The sequence below is a fragment of the Notechis scutatus genome, chromosome 3, assembly GCF_049901735.1.
Source record: "Notechis scutatus isolate UNSWTSFEM ecotype Mainland chromosome 3, rNotScu1.2, whole genome shotgun sequence".
NCBI classification, from domain to species: domain Eukaryota; kingdom Metazoa; phylum Chordata; class Lepidosauria; order Squamata; family Elapidae; genus Notechis; species Notechis scutatus.
In genome coordinates, this window is record NC_142011.1 from 46213563 (window position 1) to 46231708 (window position 18146).

An 18146-nucleotide genomic window follows, 5' to 3' on the forward strand; every position below is an offset into this window, starting at 1 on the left:
GAATGTATGTGAAGAAAACCACATGACTGTGGAGCTGGAGGGGACCACAAGTATCTTCTAGGCCAGGGGTCTCCAACCTTGGCAACTTTAAGACTTGTGGACTTCAACTCCCAGAAGTCTACAAGTCTTAAAGTTGCCAAGTTTGGAGACCCCTGTTCTAGGCCAACCCACTACAATGTATGGGAAAACCATTTACATAACTCAAGAACAAAGAGGACAAGTTAACCATACATTCCCCATGCTACATCCGATTTGCCTTCTAAGAATGATAAAGGCACTAGTTAATCTTCAACAACCTTGCTCAACGAATAATTTCAAACATCAATTTTAGGCAACTATACAGCCAGTTCTTTTGATTTCCTCAACAGAAGTATGATTTAAGAGAGAAGAAGAAGAGAAAATAATTTCTTCACAAGTCTTCAAAGCAATTATGTCAGATTCCCAGACAGAACATATTTATGACAACAGAAGGAAGCCCAGCTATATAATAGGTAAAAGTCTTTTAAAGATTTTTAAATTAACCTATACTTCCTTGGTATATTCCTGTAATGTACAAAACTCATTTCTAAATCCAGGAGATTTAGATGAGATCCATCAAAATCCACTTCAGACTTAATCATATATCTGGAGTTTAGAAATTCAAAGGTGCATACCCCATCCCATACAATACTTGATTTTAATCCAGTTTGAGTATCAGTTCACCATATCTGAGTTAGAAAAGTACAATTTTAAGCAAGTACCCATGTGTGGATGACGTTAGTTTTGATCAAGTGCAGTGGAAATACCTCTGAAGACTGAAAAATATACAACACACTAGATGGATGATTACCAAGTGGGACTGGGCATGGGGTTTATACCAGACTAAAAATAACTTCACTGGCTACTGTATTCTCATATTTCAAAAGATTAGTCATGACTTATAAAACTGTTCAGCTAAAATAATTCTCAAAATAATTTTTTTTTAGCATTAACCAACCCAGCTATTAAAACAATCTTTAAAACCTTGTTTCTTTTGTCAATTAAGTATATAAAATTATTCTTGGTCTATTCAAGACCAAAATTTTCTCTCTACTCCCCTACTACTTTCTCTAGAGTGTTTTCTAAAAGTGGAAATAAAAATAGAAGTGAAATTTTAGAAGATGGGAACTATTGATGACTGACTTTTTGTTTGACTAGCTTTCTTGCTTACAAATCATGTCTGAAGGAAAGAAAGTATTTAAAGATGGGAACAACAAGCTTGCTGATAGAAGAAATATATTAAACTGCCTGAGAAACACCAACTGAGAAAGGTCAGTGTCTTGAATTCAGAAAAGCATTTAAGGATTGGAAGGGAGAAGAGATATTTGATTTCACAAAACAAGCAAAGATCCTCAAGCTTTTTTCAGACTCAGTCTTGGTGCACGAAGCACCTATTATTCAAGAATTGGCTTATTCAGCAGCAGGTTCCAAACACTACTGGCTAAATTAACTATGTTATTGCAGGCAACAATTAAGCCATAATAGACATCATATTCTGTATTTGTTCCCTGCAATACGTAGTTATATACATGTCAAAGCTTTACATAGATACATAGACTGTGTGGTTTACAACAGCGTCTAAATTCTAGGGTTTTTCCTCCTTCCTTTCTGAGTCAGTACCCATTCAGATTAACAGAGTTGGAAGGGTCATCTAGTCCAACCCCTCACCCAAGCAGGAGACCCTACACCATTCTTTCGATAAGCTTCGAAGGCACCCAACCCATGTTGGCATAATAGACTTCCCCAGCCTAAGACTGTTCATCAACTTCACTCTGTACAGACATCATGCTTTAGAATCCTAACACTGAAATTCTGAGAAGCCACAGCCTTCAGTGCTGATTGGAAAGAATACCGGAAGATGCAGTTCGTTTTTCTGCAGCGCGCCACAGAAGATGGCAACAAAGTCCTTTCTATTTATGTCCATAGACTATGGCACTCTGTCAAAAGATGTAACCTGATACAGGCATGGCTCAAATATCAGTAACATTTCCTTCTGAGAATCCCCCCCCCCAGTCTATACTTTTAATCATCTTGCCTGATGCAGAGTTATCAGAAACAAAAAGATTTGCAATTAATTGGTAAAACATTTGGTTGAAAAAAAAAATACATTAACTCAGATAATTTTTTTCTCTCTGAGCAAATCCAAAAAAATTCATCTAAATCATATCAATTTTGGAGCAAATATAGGTTTCTGCCAGACAGGAAGGACAAATAGTAGCAATGCCTGGAGGGAAGGGAAATAATTATGGGGAACTATAATTCTGTCAGTTCATAACAAGATCTGAAAAAATGAAAACAGTGAAACTGAAAAGGAGAGATTTACAGCAATTTTAAGGGGGAGGGAAGCACAAGGAAAGGATATTGGTGTATCATGGATAGGGTTGCTAGGTAACAACTTAGAGATTCCCAGCATGCCTTCGTTCTCTGATAAAGCAGGAGACAAAGCATTTAGGATTTCTTTTGATTTTTTTCCCCCTTTCCCAGGAGGGCATGGGGAACATGGAAAAGTACAATTTATGAGGAGAGAATAAGCAGTTCAAAGAAAGAATCATATTATTTAAGAGAGCAAAATTAGGAAAGAAGAACGGGTATTTCCATTTCCCTCAATCTGAGTCTTCCAATTGTACTGGACTACAACCCTTGTCAGTATCTCGACTGATGGCAATTTTTAGAGAGAAGGATGAGTGGACCAGCAATTGCATGTATGTTATATGCACATATGTGTTAGGGTAGTGCCTCTATTTTTAATCATCATAAGCTTTGATACTGCAGAATGCTTTGGTTTGGATGAGAGATCAGTTTTGTTATATTGCAAATATTAATTTAATCAAAAGGTGATAAAATTGCAAGATGGCTATTTAACTACCTTGATCCTATAAGGTGAGCCCTCAGTACTCCTAACTGACAGTGGAAAAGAAATATTCCTAACAATTCTAGGGACTTTTATAAATGCCTCTGCACAAACTTGTCCATACAGTCAATTGACAGTTTTCCCATGTTACCTAATAGATGGTATGTTATTGTTGTCAAAAAAATATCTTCCTATTCCAGGTCATTGGAAAGGACTCAATAGGTGGACAAAAATGCCAAATCCAGTCTAAATATATGGCTTGATTTTTTCATGTTCAATTAAAAACAAAATATTTGTATAAATTCATTCTAAAAAGGTGGGAATGTATGGGTAAAAACAGAGAATAATATACATTGAGAAATTGTCTAGTCTATCTTTACCCAATAGAACATTTATAAGTTAGGTTCATATAGATCCCTTAAAGATAAGGACCATGGACCTACCTGTGGGCCACAAATTAGCACAGGGGTAGTCAGATAAAAGAGCAACTTTGTGATGAGCTGTGCTTCTACTGCAGCATGATTTCACAGTGCCGACACAGTATTGTTTCATTACACACTTATAGCTAAAATTAATTCTGGTATTTAGCATACGTTTCCATGACTACTTAAGCCTACATTTTTACCAAAGGAATATTAGCTCTATTTACTTCTAAATAAAAAAAAAATGTTGACAATTATGCTAATTAAAGGATATGAGAGCTGTTTGGTGGTGGTGTTTGTTTAATGTGTCAGGCTAGAAACTGGGAAGCCACTAGTTCTAATCCCACTTTCAGCACAAAGTCATTTGGATTACTTGACCCAAACACTCTTTTTCAGCCCTAGGAAGGAAACAGTGGCAAACCAGGAAAACTGGAAAATCTTGCCAGGAAAACTACAGGGACTTAGAATAGACTAATAACAGAGTTGGAAGGGAAATTGGAGGTCTTCTAGTCCAATTTGTCCAGGCAGTTGTCCAGGAAGTCAATACTAATTCCAAGGGGAGGAAATGATAACAACCAGTATCTTGCTGACTGATCTTTTATTTGTTTATTAAAATCATTGGCCCAGTCTTTATGTATAATCTACAAGCTTCCCAGGAAGCTACTAGGGAGAAATTAAAAGGATAATGTATTATTAAAATTCAAAATAGAAATAGAAAGCAGAATGGATAGACCAGCCAGAAGCTAGCGGACAATCATACAAATTTAAATGAATTCTGGGTTATAATACTCAAGTTTGTAGCTCATGAACACAAAACTTTATGTCTTTTGTTAAACCATTCATTAAAACAAACATTTTATGAAATCAAACCCATTTGAAACCAGGAATCCATTTTAGAAGAGGAAACAATTACATTCCTTCCAAGGATGATTAATATATTTTGACTCTTAAAACCTGATGTGCCCCCCCCCCCCAACATTGTTCTATCTGTTATATTGACTGTATCAGTTTCATAGAAGACATGTTTCATAGAATAACAGAGTTGGAAGGGACCTTGAAGGTCATCTAGTCCAACCCCCTGCTCAAGCAGGAGAGTGTATTCCAAATATTAGCCTCTACCTAGGATCGAACTCACAGCCTCCTGATTGTGAGGCGAGAATTCCACCTCTAGGCCACCGGAGCTGCCAAATCAATTTCATTGAGGACCTCATCAGGGTTGTGTTTGACCTCGGGGGGAGGGGCATGGGCAAGAGGGCATGGCCAGCTTAACATCACTCCTGCCAGGGGTGCCTATAATGGCCTGAGCGCTCTGCCAGTGAAAACGGGCTCCCGGGCTCCACTTTTGGCTGCCACGGCCTCCTGAAACCCTCTGCCAGTGAAAACAGAGCTCAGGTTTTCACTGGCCCTCCTGAGCTCTGGCAGAGGGTTGCAGGAGGCCGTGGCAGCCAAAAGTGGAACTCAGGAGGGCTGTTTTCACTGGCAGAGGCACCATGGACTGGTCCTTTGCTGTTTCCAGGCAGCCCCATGGGCCACATCCAGATTTGGCCCAGGCCTTGAATTTGACACCCCTGAGTTAGAGGATCAGAACCAGTGGTGGGATTCAAAAATTGTTTACTACTGGTTCTGTGGGCATGGCTTGGTGGGCATGGCAGGGGAAGGATACTGTAAAATCTCCAGTCAGAGGTGGGATTTTCCGGTTCTCTGAACTACTCAAAATTTCCACTACCGGTTCTCCAGAACTGGTCAGAATCTGCTGAATACCACCTCTGATCAGAACATTCCAAATAATGTCAAGATGATAAACAATTTTATAAAATTTGGAATCTCTTCTATCAATGGTTAGACAATAAAATATAGTAATGAAATATGTAGACTTTTAGAAAATAATAAATATATAAAGATGTATTCTTTTCTTATTATATCTACAAAATGATTCTAGGATAGATTTGGGATGATAATATGAACTGTCATAAAACAAATTAAGTAAAATATGATTATTTCATAAAACATGAATGAATAAAAGTATAGTCAAATGATTGATTAATAATAATATTAATGTATTTAATATTTGATTGAAAATACGAGATTATATACAATGTAATTGTAATTGAAGACTACAAAATGGAAGCACAAAACAATTTGTAAACCAACCGACACATGTATGTATATATATATATGGAAGATGATGTTTTTATGTTTTGTTTGTTTATGTTTGTTTTAAAAACCAATAAAAATAATAATAAAAAAGAACATTCCAAGTAACGTCATAAGGGTGTACAGTTGCAATTGTGAAATAAGATGAAGCCTTCTCAAGAGCCCATTATGGATTTAGCCCCTATGATGGGTTAAAGAGAAATAAAAACAAACTCGTCATTTTTCAAAAAAACAGTAATTTTCAGCAAAATATAATCACTGTTAGTTGTAGCTCATGCTGAGCGTTCAACCCTTTAGGATCATTTCATAAACTCATTTACACTGACTGTATTACTTGCAAAAACCCAGTTCTTGATTTTGAGTCAAATTTGAAGCAACCCGTCTCCCCAAAGAAAACAAAGTAATTTGTTAATTGTGCTCTGCAATAAAAGATCTGTGCGGGTATCCAAAGCAATAAAAAGGATAAAGTCATGCCACCGTTCTAATAAACCTGAAATGCCTATATGCTGTAATAGATTTGTGAGAAAATTAGCAATTTTTTTAAATTACTGTGCAGGTGGGGGAAAGGCTTTGTTCAGGAAAATACTCTTTCTTTCTTTTAATAGAAAGTCACTGGGCTCCTCTGATCATATGGGAGGCAAAGGTGATCCAATCATAGTTTGAAAAAATGAAACACAAATGTAAAACTTCTACTGTAACTATGGCTACTGCAATGCAGACTCACACCCGGAATAGAATGATTAAAATAAAATGGAATTAGTAATACTGACATTAGGACAGTGACAGCATTAAATGCAAAAAATGTAAGTGCTTTTATGAAGTTGCAAACCCATAATAGAAATGACAGAGCTACAGAGTTCCATTGCCACAAGGCAGGAAGCTCAGAAGTAAAAGATGCCAACTTGCAGAAACACATGGCTGAATGTTCAGATGGATTCTGTCTCTAAGCAATCTGGTATCCTCTTGCATTTCAGCTCCTCTATTTCCAAGACAGTATCATGTGGGAGACAGCAGGTTTGGAAAGGGGGAACTTTCATAGGATTGTTATTGTAGAGAAAATAGGAGGGGGAAGGAATATTATCCTATTCTCCAAAGGCAGAACAAAAAGCAGTGGATGGAAACTAATAAAGGAGAGAACCAACCTAGAATGAAGGAGAAATTTCCGGATAGTTAGAACAATTAATCAGTGGAACGACATGCCTCCAGAAGTTGTAAGTGCTTCAACACTGGAGGTTTTTAAGAAGAGACTGGACAATGATTTCTCTGAAATAGTATTCCTGCTTGAACTAGGTTGAGTTGGACGAGAAGACCTCCAAGGTCCCTTCCAATTCTGTCATTCTGCTATGTTATTCTGTTATTAAGTATGTTCTTTGCCTTGAGTTATTTATAAAAAATATTAAAGCTGGGATATAAATAAATGTGTCAAAACACCATCTGCTCTATAAGGCACCTTATTTCCTACCTGGATCAATTCGTCCTTGGCAATTACAGAAAGAATTCTTACTGATCTTTTGGAAACCTACTTATATTTAATGTCATACTGACATATTCCTTCAGGCAGTATCTAATTCCTGCTTGAAACCACAGGGGGTGGGGGGAGGGGGGAAGAAACAAGAACCCTACATGTATAAAACAATTTTACTACATGATAATCATTTTTAGAGAGTACTTTAGTCCATTTCTGAAGAGGCAGCGCTAACTTTTCAACTCCAAAAGAAATTTGGAGTTCAAATTCCATGCGCCCAAATTAATAGATTGTACTGTCAGAGTTCAATGCTAAATCAAATTGATATCAGAATGTGCATGAAATGTGTCATTTTGGCAATATATTATATAAGTCCAACAAACAAGATATCTACAATCTGAGAGAAAACAGGACAGAATGACTTCAAGACCATAGAAAAATGTCTGTTTGGGATTAAGGATGCTCACTCTCTATATGCCTCTTTAATCCATAGTTGTAGCTGTATTGGCTGCTAATGCTGGTTGTAATGGTTAATGCTACCAAGGGCTCCAAATCAGTTCAGTTCTTTAAATATATGCATTTTTCAATGTAGGGAAAGTAATTTTGCATCATCTGCATAATAACCCTCCCCTTTGGTTTCTTAGTTTCTTTTCTGATTTCCCCACAATCAAAGTCAGGCTCAGAGCACTCCCAAATGAAGTACATAGTGTCACCTTCAAACCACAAACCATTATGTAGTTATTCTGTCTCCTTTCTCATGTTAATACATTTTTTTTGTAAGTAGAAGAGAACCAAGAGGCAATGAAAAAAAAAGATGAAAGGGCTATAAATTAAACTGTTATTGCAATTTAAAAGCATTCCTAAAGTGCTATAAAAATATAAACATTATTTCAACCTTCAGACCTCCACAAATAACAGCATCTGACAGAAGACTTCAAAGATTTTCCCCTGCTGCCTAAATCCATATCTTCTTCCCTAGTTCCATCAGAAACATTTTATACACATATATACATAGATACATTGAGACAAACAGGGACAACTGGGGAAATCTTTCAAACTATCTACAGTGAACTTTCTGAAGAACGTGTCTGCACTCATGCCAATGTACTTTGCAAAGTGTCCCTTCTGAATGCTTTGCTCGTAATATGTATTCAGTGGTACAAAGAGACAAAGGTAGGAAATCCCTGGGGGAAGGAAAAGGGAAAAAAAAACAGAAAAAGAACCAATGTTCCCTATTTCCATTCCAAGTCCTGTCTTTTCTCCAAAGAACAGGGGGGAAAAAGTAGAAGATGAAATGTTTTCTTATAGCACCTTATGTAAAATAGCCAAGAATGATATTCAGATATTGAAATTTTTGCTCCTCCCCAAATGACCTTTGATCCCAAGGCAGACATTTCTATATAGGATTATTGTACTTCCTATGAACTCTGACTCCTTGGGGACATTTTTTCACTACAGAAGGAAACAGCCAGTGGTTTCCTTGCATGGGTGCTATCTTGTTCACTTTTGCAAAAACAGACATGTTCTTCTGCAGTTTGCCAGTGAAGTGAACAGCAGTTTGTTTACTTCTATTGGCTAGAAACAAGAATGTTATCTCTTTTAGTGCTCAAGGAACACACAAAGGAATGAAGTCCCCCTCCCAGTTGTACTGAAATCAACTGAATTCTAAGAGCTCTGGTTATTATAATTAAATCATTTTAATTGAAAATGTATGACCAAATCAGAACACATTTAAATGTATGAATAAATCATACTTTTACATTTAATACTCAAGGCATGACTGTGCTGTCCAGACAGTATATAGGTAATTGGGAATTGAAATAGTTAAGTTAGAATTGGGACCTGTCCCCTTAAGGGAATGCCTCATGGTAAATGTAGTTAATGCATCATGGGAAATGTAGTTCATGTCATGTGGTCACATCTTAGTGATTGGTCACTGAATTGACCCTTGGTTGGGTTGGGGGAGTTTCCTTCACTCTTGCTTGGAACCCAGCCCCATGCTGGTGTCTCACCCTTTGCTCATTATTATGGGATGAAAGATCACTATAATTTTACACTATGAAGTCAGCTGTGCAAAGAGTTGGACATTAGATGAATCTCGACGTAACCGTCAGTTATATTTGAAGATGCCATGTGATCTAATAAAGAAACTTGATATGGAGGCTTTTGTAGAGTTTAATCTGACTTTATATTCAGCCAGCAATTAAAAGACAGAACAATGACTTTAAGCAAATCAGATTATGTATAATTTTTCTTAAAATAAACTATAAAGGATGGTTTAATATTTTCCCTAATATATTTCCCCTCCCCGGGAAAAATAGCAAATAGCAGTGGCAGCTCTCCTATACTTGACCCCCATATGTCAATCAGCTGCAAGTGAAGCCTCATTAAGAAATCTCTTTCTGGATTTTAAACTCTTCCTTCACTTTGGTCATAATTGTGTTCTGTCTGGATCCCGATTCAACCATGGGCCTTATTTAGTGGTTATCCCTGTGCGTTTTCTCTTCCCATCCATCCCAAGAAAGCAAGCGTCAACCGCTTTCCCTTCTGTGGCCCTGTTTTGAGTATTCATTAAAAATGCAACTATTTTAGGGCTCTTGTCACTTAGGCCAAAGGAGAAACTAAATAAGATTCTTCTCAATTTCAGCAATTAAAAGAGAAGGAGAAAGAATGCTAGCCATTCCCCTTTCCCCTACTGAGCCTGTAAACAACCACAAAACAAAAGTCCAACCTTTCATGACAGCTTTGAACCAGCAACCACAAAGTGGTTGGTTGAAGGTAAATAGTAGAGTCCGGCAAGGGAACAGGGAAGCACAAGAACCCATGCCACTCACTCAGAACAGAGGCATTTGCAAAGGAGAGCATGATGCAGAATATCCGGACCACAGCTAACAAGAGTAGAAAATGCTACTTTCAAAGCAAAGCCAGAAACCTGAATAGAGAGTGCCTTCCCAGCAGATCAAAGATGGACCGGGGTTGTTATAATCCATTCCTATTATCTCCAAATGGTAGCTAGAATATCTTCATGCTGGGACAAATGCAGATCATCCTAAATGATGATTTCCCAAATACCAACTGTTTCAACATATAACCAAAAAGTATTTTTCAGCCTAAATCAGAAACAAATTGTGGAGAGTTTTCTTTGAGGTAGGATTGGGGGCTTGTGCCTCCTGTTCTGTTGTATTGTTGCCTATGATCCGATTCAGAAGAATAATAAGTATTAAGAAGACTACCAGTTCATAACAGCTACATGAATATACACTATGTACAATATACATTAACAGTCATTGTTGGATCTTTCAAACAGCAATGCCATTTTTACTATATTAATATACAGAATATATATTTGTTATAATATGCCTCCATCTACAACAGGAGTCTCCAAATTTGGCAAATTTAAGACTTGTGGACTTCAACTCCCAGAATTGCCCAGCCAGCAAGTCCACAAATCTTAAAGTTGCCAAATTTGGAGACCCCGATCTACAATATGACCAGGGAGGGAAGGAGGGAGGGAGGAAGGAAGGAAGGAAGTTAAGCAGATGGCCTTTGGGCCCATTTAATAAGTCTGTTACAGAATGTTACAGAATGTATAATCAATCAAAAGATAGGAACCATGCACTGAATAAGGCTAGCAAGGTATACATTAATAAACTTTGGGAAGGAAAAGTCCACAGTGAATAAAATTTAGACTAGGATTAGAACAAGACTGAAATAATTTTCTCATAAGAATAACCATGCATATTTCCCAAGAACTACCAATTAAAAGTAGGACTTCTGTTCAAAGTTAAATCACAACAGCTGGCATATCTCTCATATTTTTAATGTGATAAGAAAAAGAACTGTCATGCAGGGAGACAAGTTTTGCTTCTTTGCCAAAGCAGAGAAAATGACATCCTTGGATCCAAGACTATAACTTTGATAATTTTATTATGATCCCTCATGATGCTCTTTCCCAAACATGGCTCCTCACTCATCATAACCTTACCGAGCCTTATTCGCTCACCCACTTCCTCATTCTACTTAAGGAAACTATGCTTCTCCTTTGGAAGAAGAGTTCATGCCCAAGAAACATTTTGCCTTACCCAGGCAGAAGGAAGAAGGTTGTACTTACAAAGACTCCAAGGAAAGAGTTGAGCAGCAGTATTTTCTTCCCAGCACAGGAATCACAGGAATGTGGCATGAGGAGTAGCTTTAGTTATAAACTGTTGGCGCAATTGTTGCACAGGGAAACTCTTCATCAAGAACCAAATTTACTGTCAACAAACTGCAAGGGATATGAGACCAGCCTCCTGACATAAACTGAGTTAAAGGCTGGCAAGCTACATTTTGGTTGGGGCATGCAAAGCATTTAATAAAAGAAAAGAAAAAAGGAAGGCATGTGAGGTGAGGCTCTCTCTGAATCAACAGCCAGTACAATGAGCTCTGGCTAATACTGAGGAGAACAGCATGAACTCAAAGGCAAAAAGAACACACAACTCTCAGGAGGCAGAGGGGCCCCTCGGTCCTTCTATTTAGTCTCTGCCCTCTCTCTTCTCACTCAGGTGCTTTCAGAAGACAAACATCCACCACAACTTAGGTCTGAATTTGGATTGTCTTTCAAGGGAGGAATTCATAAATTTCTAAAATAAATTAATTCATGTATTTATTTATGGCAATCACTACAAAGATAGCATGGGATCCCTGTTAAATGCAATTATTTGAACAAAGTACTCTGGCTTTAGAATATTTAAACTTTTGTCTGTAGTGGATGATCTGGCTCTTGCATTACTGATAATCCAATTGTTTATCTGCAGTAAGTAACACTGAACTCAATTAGATTTACATCCTAATAAAAGTATAGTCTGAAGAACTTTTCAAACAACTTCCTAAGTATCCACGCAGGTAAAATTTTTCTCAACCAAAGATTCATATGAACGTAGGCTTCTAGCATAAGTTTCTGAAGTTTCTTTGGAAACTTTGCTTATAACAGGGATAACCAAAGAGACATCATCATATATAAACTGAAATGCTTTTTCCACACTAGCAAATCAAGCAACAAACTCTGACTATCAAACATATAATAACTGTTTTTGGTTAACATACATTGTACGACCATACAATATATTCTGCGAATACATTAATTTTTAAAAATTTAATATTCCACTGTCAATAGCCTCAGAGAAGTGCATTCTCAGAATTAAAATTGCTATCTATCATCATTATGAAAATACTATTTCCCCCCAATAAGATGCAAAATGGTAATTCTGAGCAATATCTAGAACAGGGGTGTCCAACCTTGGCAACTTTAAGACTTGTGGACTTCAACTCCCAGAATTCCTCAGCCAGCAAAGCTGGCTGAGGAATTCTGGGAGTTGAAGTCCACAAGTCTTAAAGTTGCCAAGGTTGGACACCCCTGTTCTAGAATGTAGATCAGTGTCTTGGAGGATATTTAAGTAAGGAGATGTGGACATCCTAAAACCCAAATATGCTTTTTTTAAAGAATCAACCTTTCTATCAACAAGTAGTATGTCCAAAAAGGAGAGCAGGCGCACCCTTCAATGTAAGTATTAATAAATATTTCCTTTTAACCTTCTCTAATTCATGCTTATTTTGGGAATGATTCTCTTGATAAAGTATCTTCAAAATGTAAGGTTCTAATACAGAAAGCAGACTTTCAACTCAAAAGTTTTCCAAAAAAAGAAAAAAGAAAAAGCAAGCTTATAAACACTATTTTAATTAGTTACTTAGTTCTTCATTTCTCTTACTGAAAGAGAAACTTTTTCTTTCCATGCTGTTATGCAATACACTTCCTCCAAACTGAACATGTCAAAATTATTATACTGCAAAATGTTATTAAATATGGTGGGTGGAAGAAAGCCAGCATCATTCTAAATTTAAACTATAAGTAATTCACACTTGATTAATGTATTAGTTTGTTTTATATGTGCACAAATAATAGAAATTTAGTACTAAAAACTTATTTGGTGGGCGAGGCCACATGGATAAGCAAATTTTAGCTTATCATTCATCACCATAGACTTTTTTTTTTTGTTTAAACTACTAATCACTTGTTCTTGCTAGTTTTCAAACTCAGATCATTCAACAATCATCAGGATTTATTGCTCTGATTGGGATTTAGGGGAAGCTATTTTGGTTCTTCGTGATAGGAAATTCCAGAAGTTTCACAATCCCTGTTTGTGTATAGTCCAGCCCCATATAGATGACAATGCATGCTTGGGCCTGCTGGCAAATCATCAAAGCTCACTTTGAAGAAAGTTAGATTACATGATGAATGCAAAATAGCTTGAAATGTTTATCTGTCTACACTCCTTTTTATCTGCCTTCACTTCTTATCATCTCAGTTAATTGAAGGCAATGCTAGACAGCTTCCTGTGGTTTGGCGCCACAACATGCAACTGGGAGTTCATGAAATCATTACTTAATATCAGAAACCAACTTTCACTCTGCATAGTGGAGTCATTCCAGTTCCCATTTCCAGCAAAGGAACTGTCACACATTTGAACTGTGGGAACAGGGAAACTAGGATATTTCAGTCTTGCTTGGATGTGAGCAATCAAACTAAACAAAGAGATTATCAATTTTTATGGAACTATAGAGCAATAGAATACATGGAGAAATAATCTTTATTTTCTCATATTTACAATTGTTGCAACACTGCAATTATATCACTACTGTACTGTGTTGTACTGTATTGTACTCTAGACATTTCAAACACACTTCTTTCAGGGTAAAGAACTAAAAAAAATCAATGTTCATCACAGTTAAGAGATGGCCCTATGATAAGAACAAAAATTCAAAAGCAATATATACTATTGGGTTCTGATTTTTCTTTGAATCTTATTAAACTTCTAAACAGAATTCTTCAAATAACCACAAAGTAGATTTCTCAACATGGCAACAAAATCTAATTGCTTGCATCAGCATTGATTTTTTTTATAGGTAGGCCTCATCTTATGACCACAATTAAACTGAAAATTTCTGTCGCTAAGCCACACAGTTGTTAAATGAGTTTTGCCCCATTTTATTACCTCTCTTGCTGTAGTTCTTAAATGAATCCCTGCAGCTGCTAAGTTAGTAACACAATTGTTAAGTAAATCTGGCTTTCCCATTGACCTTGTTCTTCAGAAGGTTGCAAAAAATGATGATATGACCCTGGGACACTGCAACCATCATAAAAACATGCCAGTTGCTGCTGTGTTCAAGGACTAACAGCAGTCCTCCCTCTGGTCCGCCGCCTACGCGGGAGCGCCGATCACTCCCATTGGCTGATGCCGTTTGACAGACGGCTATAAAAGGGAGCTGTCAAACGGCATCAGCTGTCACCGCCAGCTGGCTGTCAGTTAGCCCCGGCAGCCGCGGCGACCCTTTATTCATTAGAATAAAGTTTGTTAGCCTCAGCCTGGCTCCGTCTCTATCTGTAACCGCCGCTCTACAACACTGGCGACGAGGGCGGGATGCAGCAAAGACAACCAGGCAAGACAACTGAGCCGAAGTCACAGTAAGAAAGAGCTGAAGCCGCTACGAGCTGATCGAAGTCACCGCTGCTGATGCTCTCCAAAGAGCGCGAACTTGAAAGCTCCCCAGCTGAGGAGCCGAACGCCGCTTGACAGGCACAGCCAGAAACGCTTTTCTAAAAGCGAAAATTCGAAGTTCCCTCAGTTGAGGAAACCAACGCTGCCACTCTAATGGCCTCAAATCCGACATTCCCTCCCTTCCAGCCGGGGGCAGAGACATGGGAATCATATATGAGCAGATTCGAATGCTTTTTAAATGCCATTGATTTGTCTGAAGCTACGGACCTGAGGAAAAGGTCCTATTTTTTAAGCTTCTGTGGGGCTACAGTTTTTGATACAGCCTCTGCACTAGTGTCCCCACGTTCTATAAAGGCTATTCCCTGGGATGAGTTGAGGGAAATTTGTCAAACCACTATCCCCCCAGACCCTCTCAGATAGCTAGGAGATTGGCTTTTAGGAGGAGAGTTCAAGCTGAAGGGGAAACTGTGAGTCAGTACATGGCAGCATTAAGATCAGCTGCCATACACTGTGGATTTAGGGATTACCTTGAGGACATGCTGCTTGACCAAATTGTGGGAGGAGTTAGGGACCTAAAGCTCCAGAGGCGGTTACTGGCTAAAAAAGATTTAACCCTAGCCTTAGCTATTGAGGAAGCTCAGGCTGCTGAACTGTCAGAGCTATCAGCAGCTGAAATTCAGGGAAACACCTCAAAGCAAGGGCAGGCTACAATCCACTATGATGAGGTCTCCCAAGAAGAAGAAGAAGAACCTCTTGAGGTAAACCGCCTCACACGTCCAAGACCCCCCCAGGGCCACCTAAGAAAAACAACAGCCAGACAACCAAACAGCAACCCCATTGTATGAGCTGCGGGGGTAACCACCATAGATCAACTTGCAGGTTCAGAAACGTTATCTGTCTGAACTGCCAGAAGAGAGAGCACATAGCCAGGGTTTGCCAAGCCGAGCAGGCCTCCACACAAAGACCCCAAGTTTCTGCCTCCTTCCAAAGGCAAGTGGAAAATTGCTACACGTGTTACCACGCAGACAATACCACCCCTAGGTCTAACAAAATAAGCATTTCTCTTTTTATAGAAGGTAAGCCCTGCCGGATGGAGGTAGACACCGGGTCAGCCCTCTCCATCATCTCGTGGGCCACCCTGAAGAAGTTGCTGTCTTCGCTCTCAAAGAAGAAGCTGCTCAACTGCCACCTGACTCTTCGAGACTACCAGGGGAAGACCATTCCAGTCCTGGGTAAGGGAAAATTCCTCATTCAATTCCAAAACTTTAGAGGTCTCTTGCCACTGGTGGTTGTAGATGGTGCCCTCCCTAGTTTGCTAGGACTAGATTGGTTCCCTGCCCTAGGCCTTAACGTTACAGGGATTCACTCTGTGGTAAATTCTGAAGTAGATGCCCTTTTTAGGGACTACTCTGATGTTTTCAGCAGTGAACTAGGTTGTTATTCAGGCACCCCCATATCTTTCGATGTGGGTCCACAAGCCACCCCAATTCGCTTAAAACCGCGAAGGGTACCTTTCGCCATTCGGCCTAAATTGGATGCAGAATTAGACAAACTCATTAAACAAGGAGTGCTGGAACAGGTAGATTTTGCCAAGTGGGAAACGCCCATAGTCACCCCCTTAAAAAAAGATGGCAGCGTGAGAATTTGCGCTGACTATAAAACGTCCCTCAACCATTTCCTCCAAATTAATGCATATCCAGTACCTGTAATCCAACACCTGCTCCACTCCTTTGAGCCAGGCATAATTTTTGCAAAGTTAGACATGTCCCAAGCATATCAGCAATTTCCCGTGGACCAACACACTGCTCACCTACAAACTATAGTTACACACAGGGGCGCTTTTAGATGTAAACGTTTACAATTTGGAGTTAGTGTAGCCCCAGGCATTTTTCAATCTCTCATGGAAAGAATCCTCCAGGGCCTGCCGGGGGTGGTTCCATACTTCGATGACATTTTGGTCTCCACCACCAACAAACCACAACTATTACTCAGAGTGAGATCTGTCCTTGATAGGTTTAGGCAAAACGGGCTTAAATTGAAAAAAGACAAATGCACCATTGCCACCAAACAAGTGGACTTGCTTGGTTATCGAATTGACGCCTCTGGAATTCACCCCATAGAAACTAAGGTTAGAGCTATTCACGAGGCACCCACACCCTCTAACAAGACTGAATTGCAGGCCTTTTTAGGACTTCTGAATTTTTATGCATCTTTCCTGCCCCACAAGGCCTCTGTAGCTGAACCCCTACTTAGGCTCCTAGATAAGAAGGCCTCTTGGCATTGGGGACAGAGAGAAGCCAACGCTTTTCAGGCAGTAAAGTCTCTTTTAACTTCAAACGCTGTGTTAATTCAATTCAACCAAAATCTGCCCCTGGTGTTGGCCTCAGATGCCTCACCCTTTGGCATAGGAGCAGTATTGAGCCATAGGCTCCCAAATGGATCTGAGGCACCCATTGCCTACTTTTCAAGAACATTCTCTGCTGCAGAGAGGAACTATAGTCAGATCGATAAGGAGGCATTAGCAGCTGTGGCTGCTGTAAAAAAATTCCACGAGTTTCTCTATGGCCATTGTTTTGAACTTGTAACAGATCACAAACCACTATTGGGACTGTTAGCTGGTGATAAGCAAACCCCACAGGTACTATCCCCGAGAATGACCAGATGGACTCTGTTTCTGGCCGCTTACTCATACACACTGGTACATCACCCGGGGAAGAACCTGTGCCATGCAGACGCCCTCAGCAGATGCCCCCTGCCAACACCAGTCGAGGACCCAGCTCCCATCCACACAATCTTCGACTGCAATGAACTTGACCTGCCAGTCTCAGCTGGGGATATTGCTGCCCACTCCAGAAGAGACCATGTGATTTCCCAAGTCCTAGACTGGGTGGGGAGGGGGTGGCCTGATATTCAGTACGCCCCTGAATTCATGCCATTTAAGACCCGCAGGCAGGGCTGTCTGTTATGGGGGACAAGGGTGGTCATACCACCCACCTTGCAAGAACAAGTTTTAAAGGCACTGCACGAGGGTCATCCTGGCATCATAAGGATGAAGGCCTTGGCCCGCAGCTACGTCTGGTGGCCTGGATGCCCAGATTGCCAACTGGGTGAGTACATGCCAGCCCTGCCAGGCAACGAGAGCAGCCCCACCAACAGCTGCCCCAACTAGATGGGAGGATACGGGGGCCCTTGGGCCAGGCTGCATATTGACCTGGCTGGCCCCGTGCAGGGGAGGACATTTTTGGTTGTAGTAGACTCATTCTCCAAATGGACTGAAGTGGCTTTGTTACCCTCCACCACAACACTGGCTGTCACAAGGGCCTTGACCAGACTGTTTGTTACACATGGACTTCCTGACACCTTAGTTTCAGATAATGGCCCCCAATTCAGTTCTAATGAGATCGCCATCTTCGCAGCCAACCTGGGCATCAGACACGCTCTCACAGCCCCCTTTCACCCTGCAAGCAATGGGATGGCAAAGAGGGCTGTTAGGTCTGTAAAGGAAGTTTTGGCCAAGCTGAGCCAAGCAGACTGGCACTCCAAACTGTCCACTTACCTACTCACGCAACACGCTACTCCATGCCCCACCACCAACAAGTCCCCTGCTGAACTTTTGATGGGCAGACGCCTCAGGACCACCCTGGGCAGGTTGCACCCCCACTACGCTCCTAGCACACCACTGGCTTCTGACAGCCATGCCAGGG

General features: G+C 39.8%; 1 protein-coding gene across 6 annotated transcripts in view; it reads right to left on the reverse strand.

Moving 5' to 3' along the window:
• The window catches only part of TMCC2 (transmembrane and coiled-coil domain family 2), a 101380-nt gene that overhangs the window by 29738 nt on the left and 53496 nt on the right, over nucleotides 1-18146 (reverse strand). The window contains exon 2 of one of the 6 annotated variants that reach the window (XM_087959677.1): nucleotides 11022-11199. The exons of the other annotated variants lie outside the window; for them this stretch is intronic. Coding sequence (XP_087815803.1) covers nucleotides 11022-11090 — 69 coding nt within the window. The 5' untranslated portion in view covers nucleotides 11091-11199. The remainder of the gene's footprint in view (nucleotides 1-11021; nucleotides 11200-18146) is intronic. 6 annotated transcript variants of the gene reach the window in all.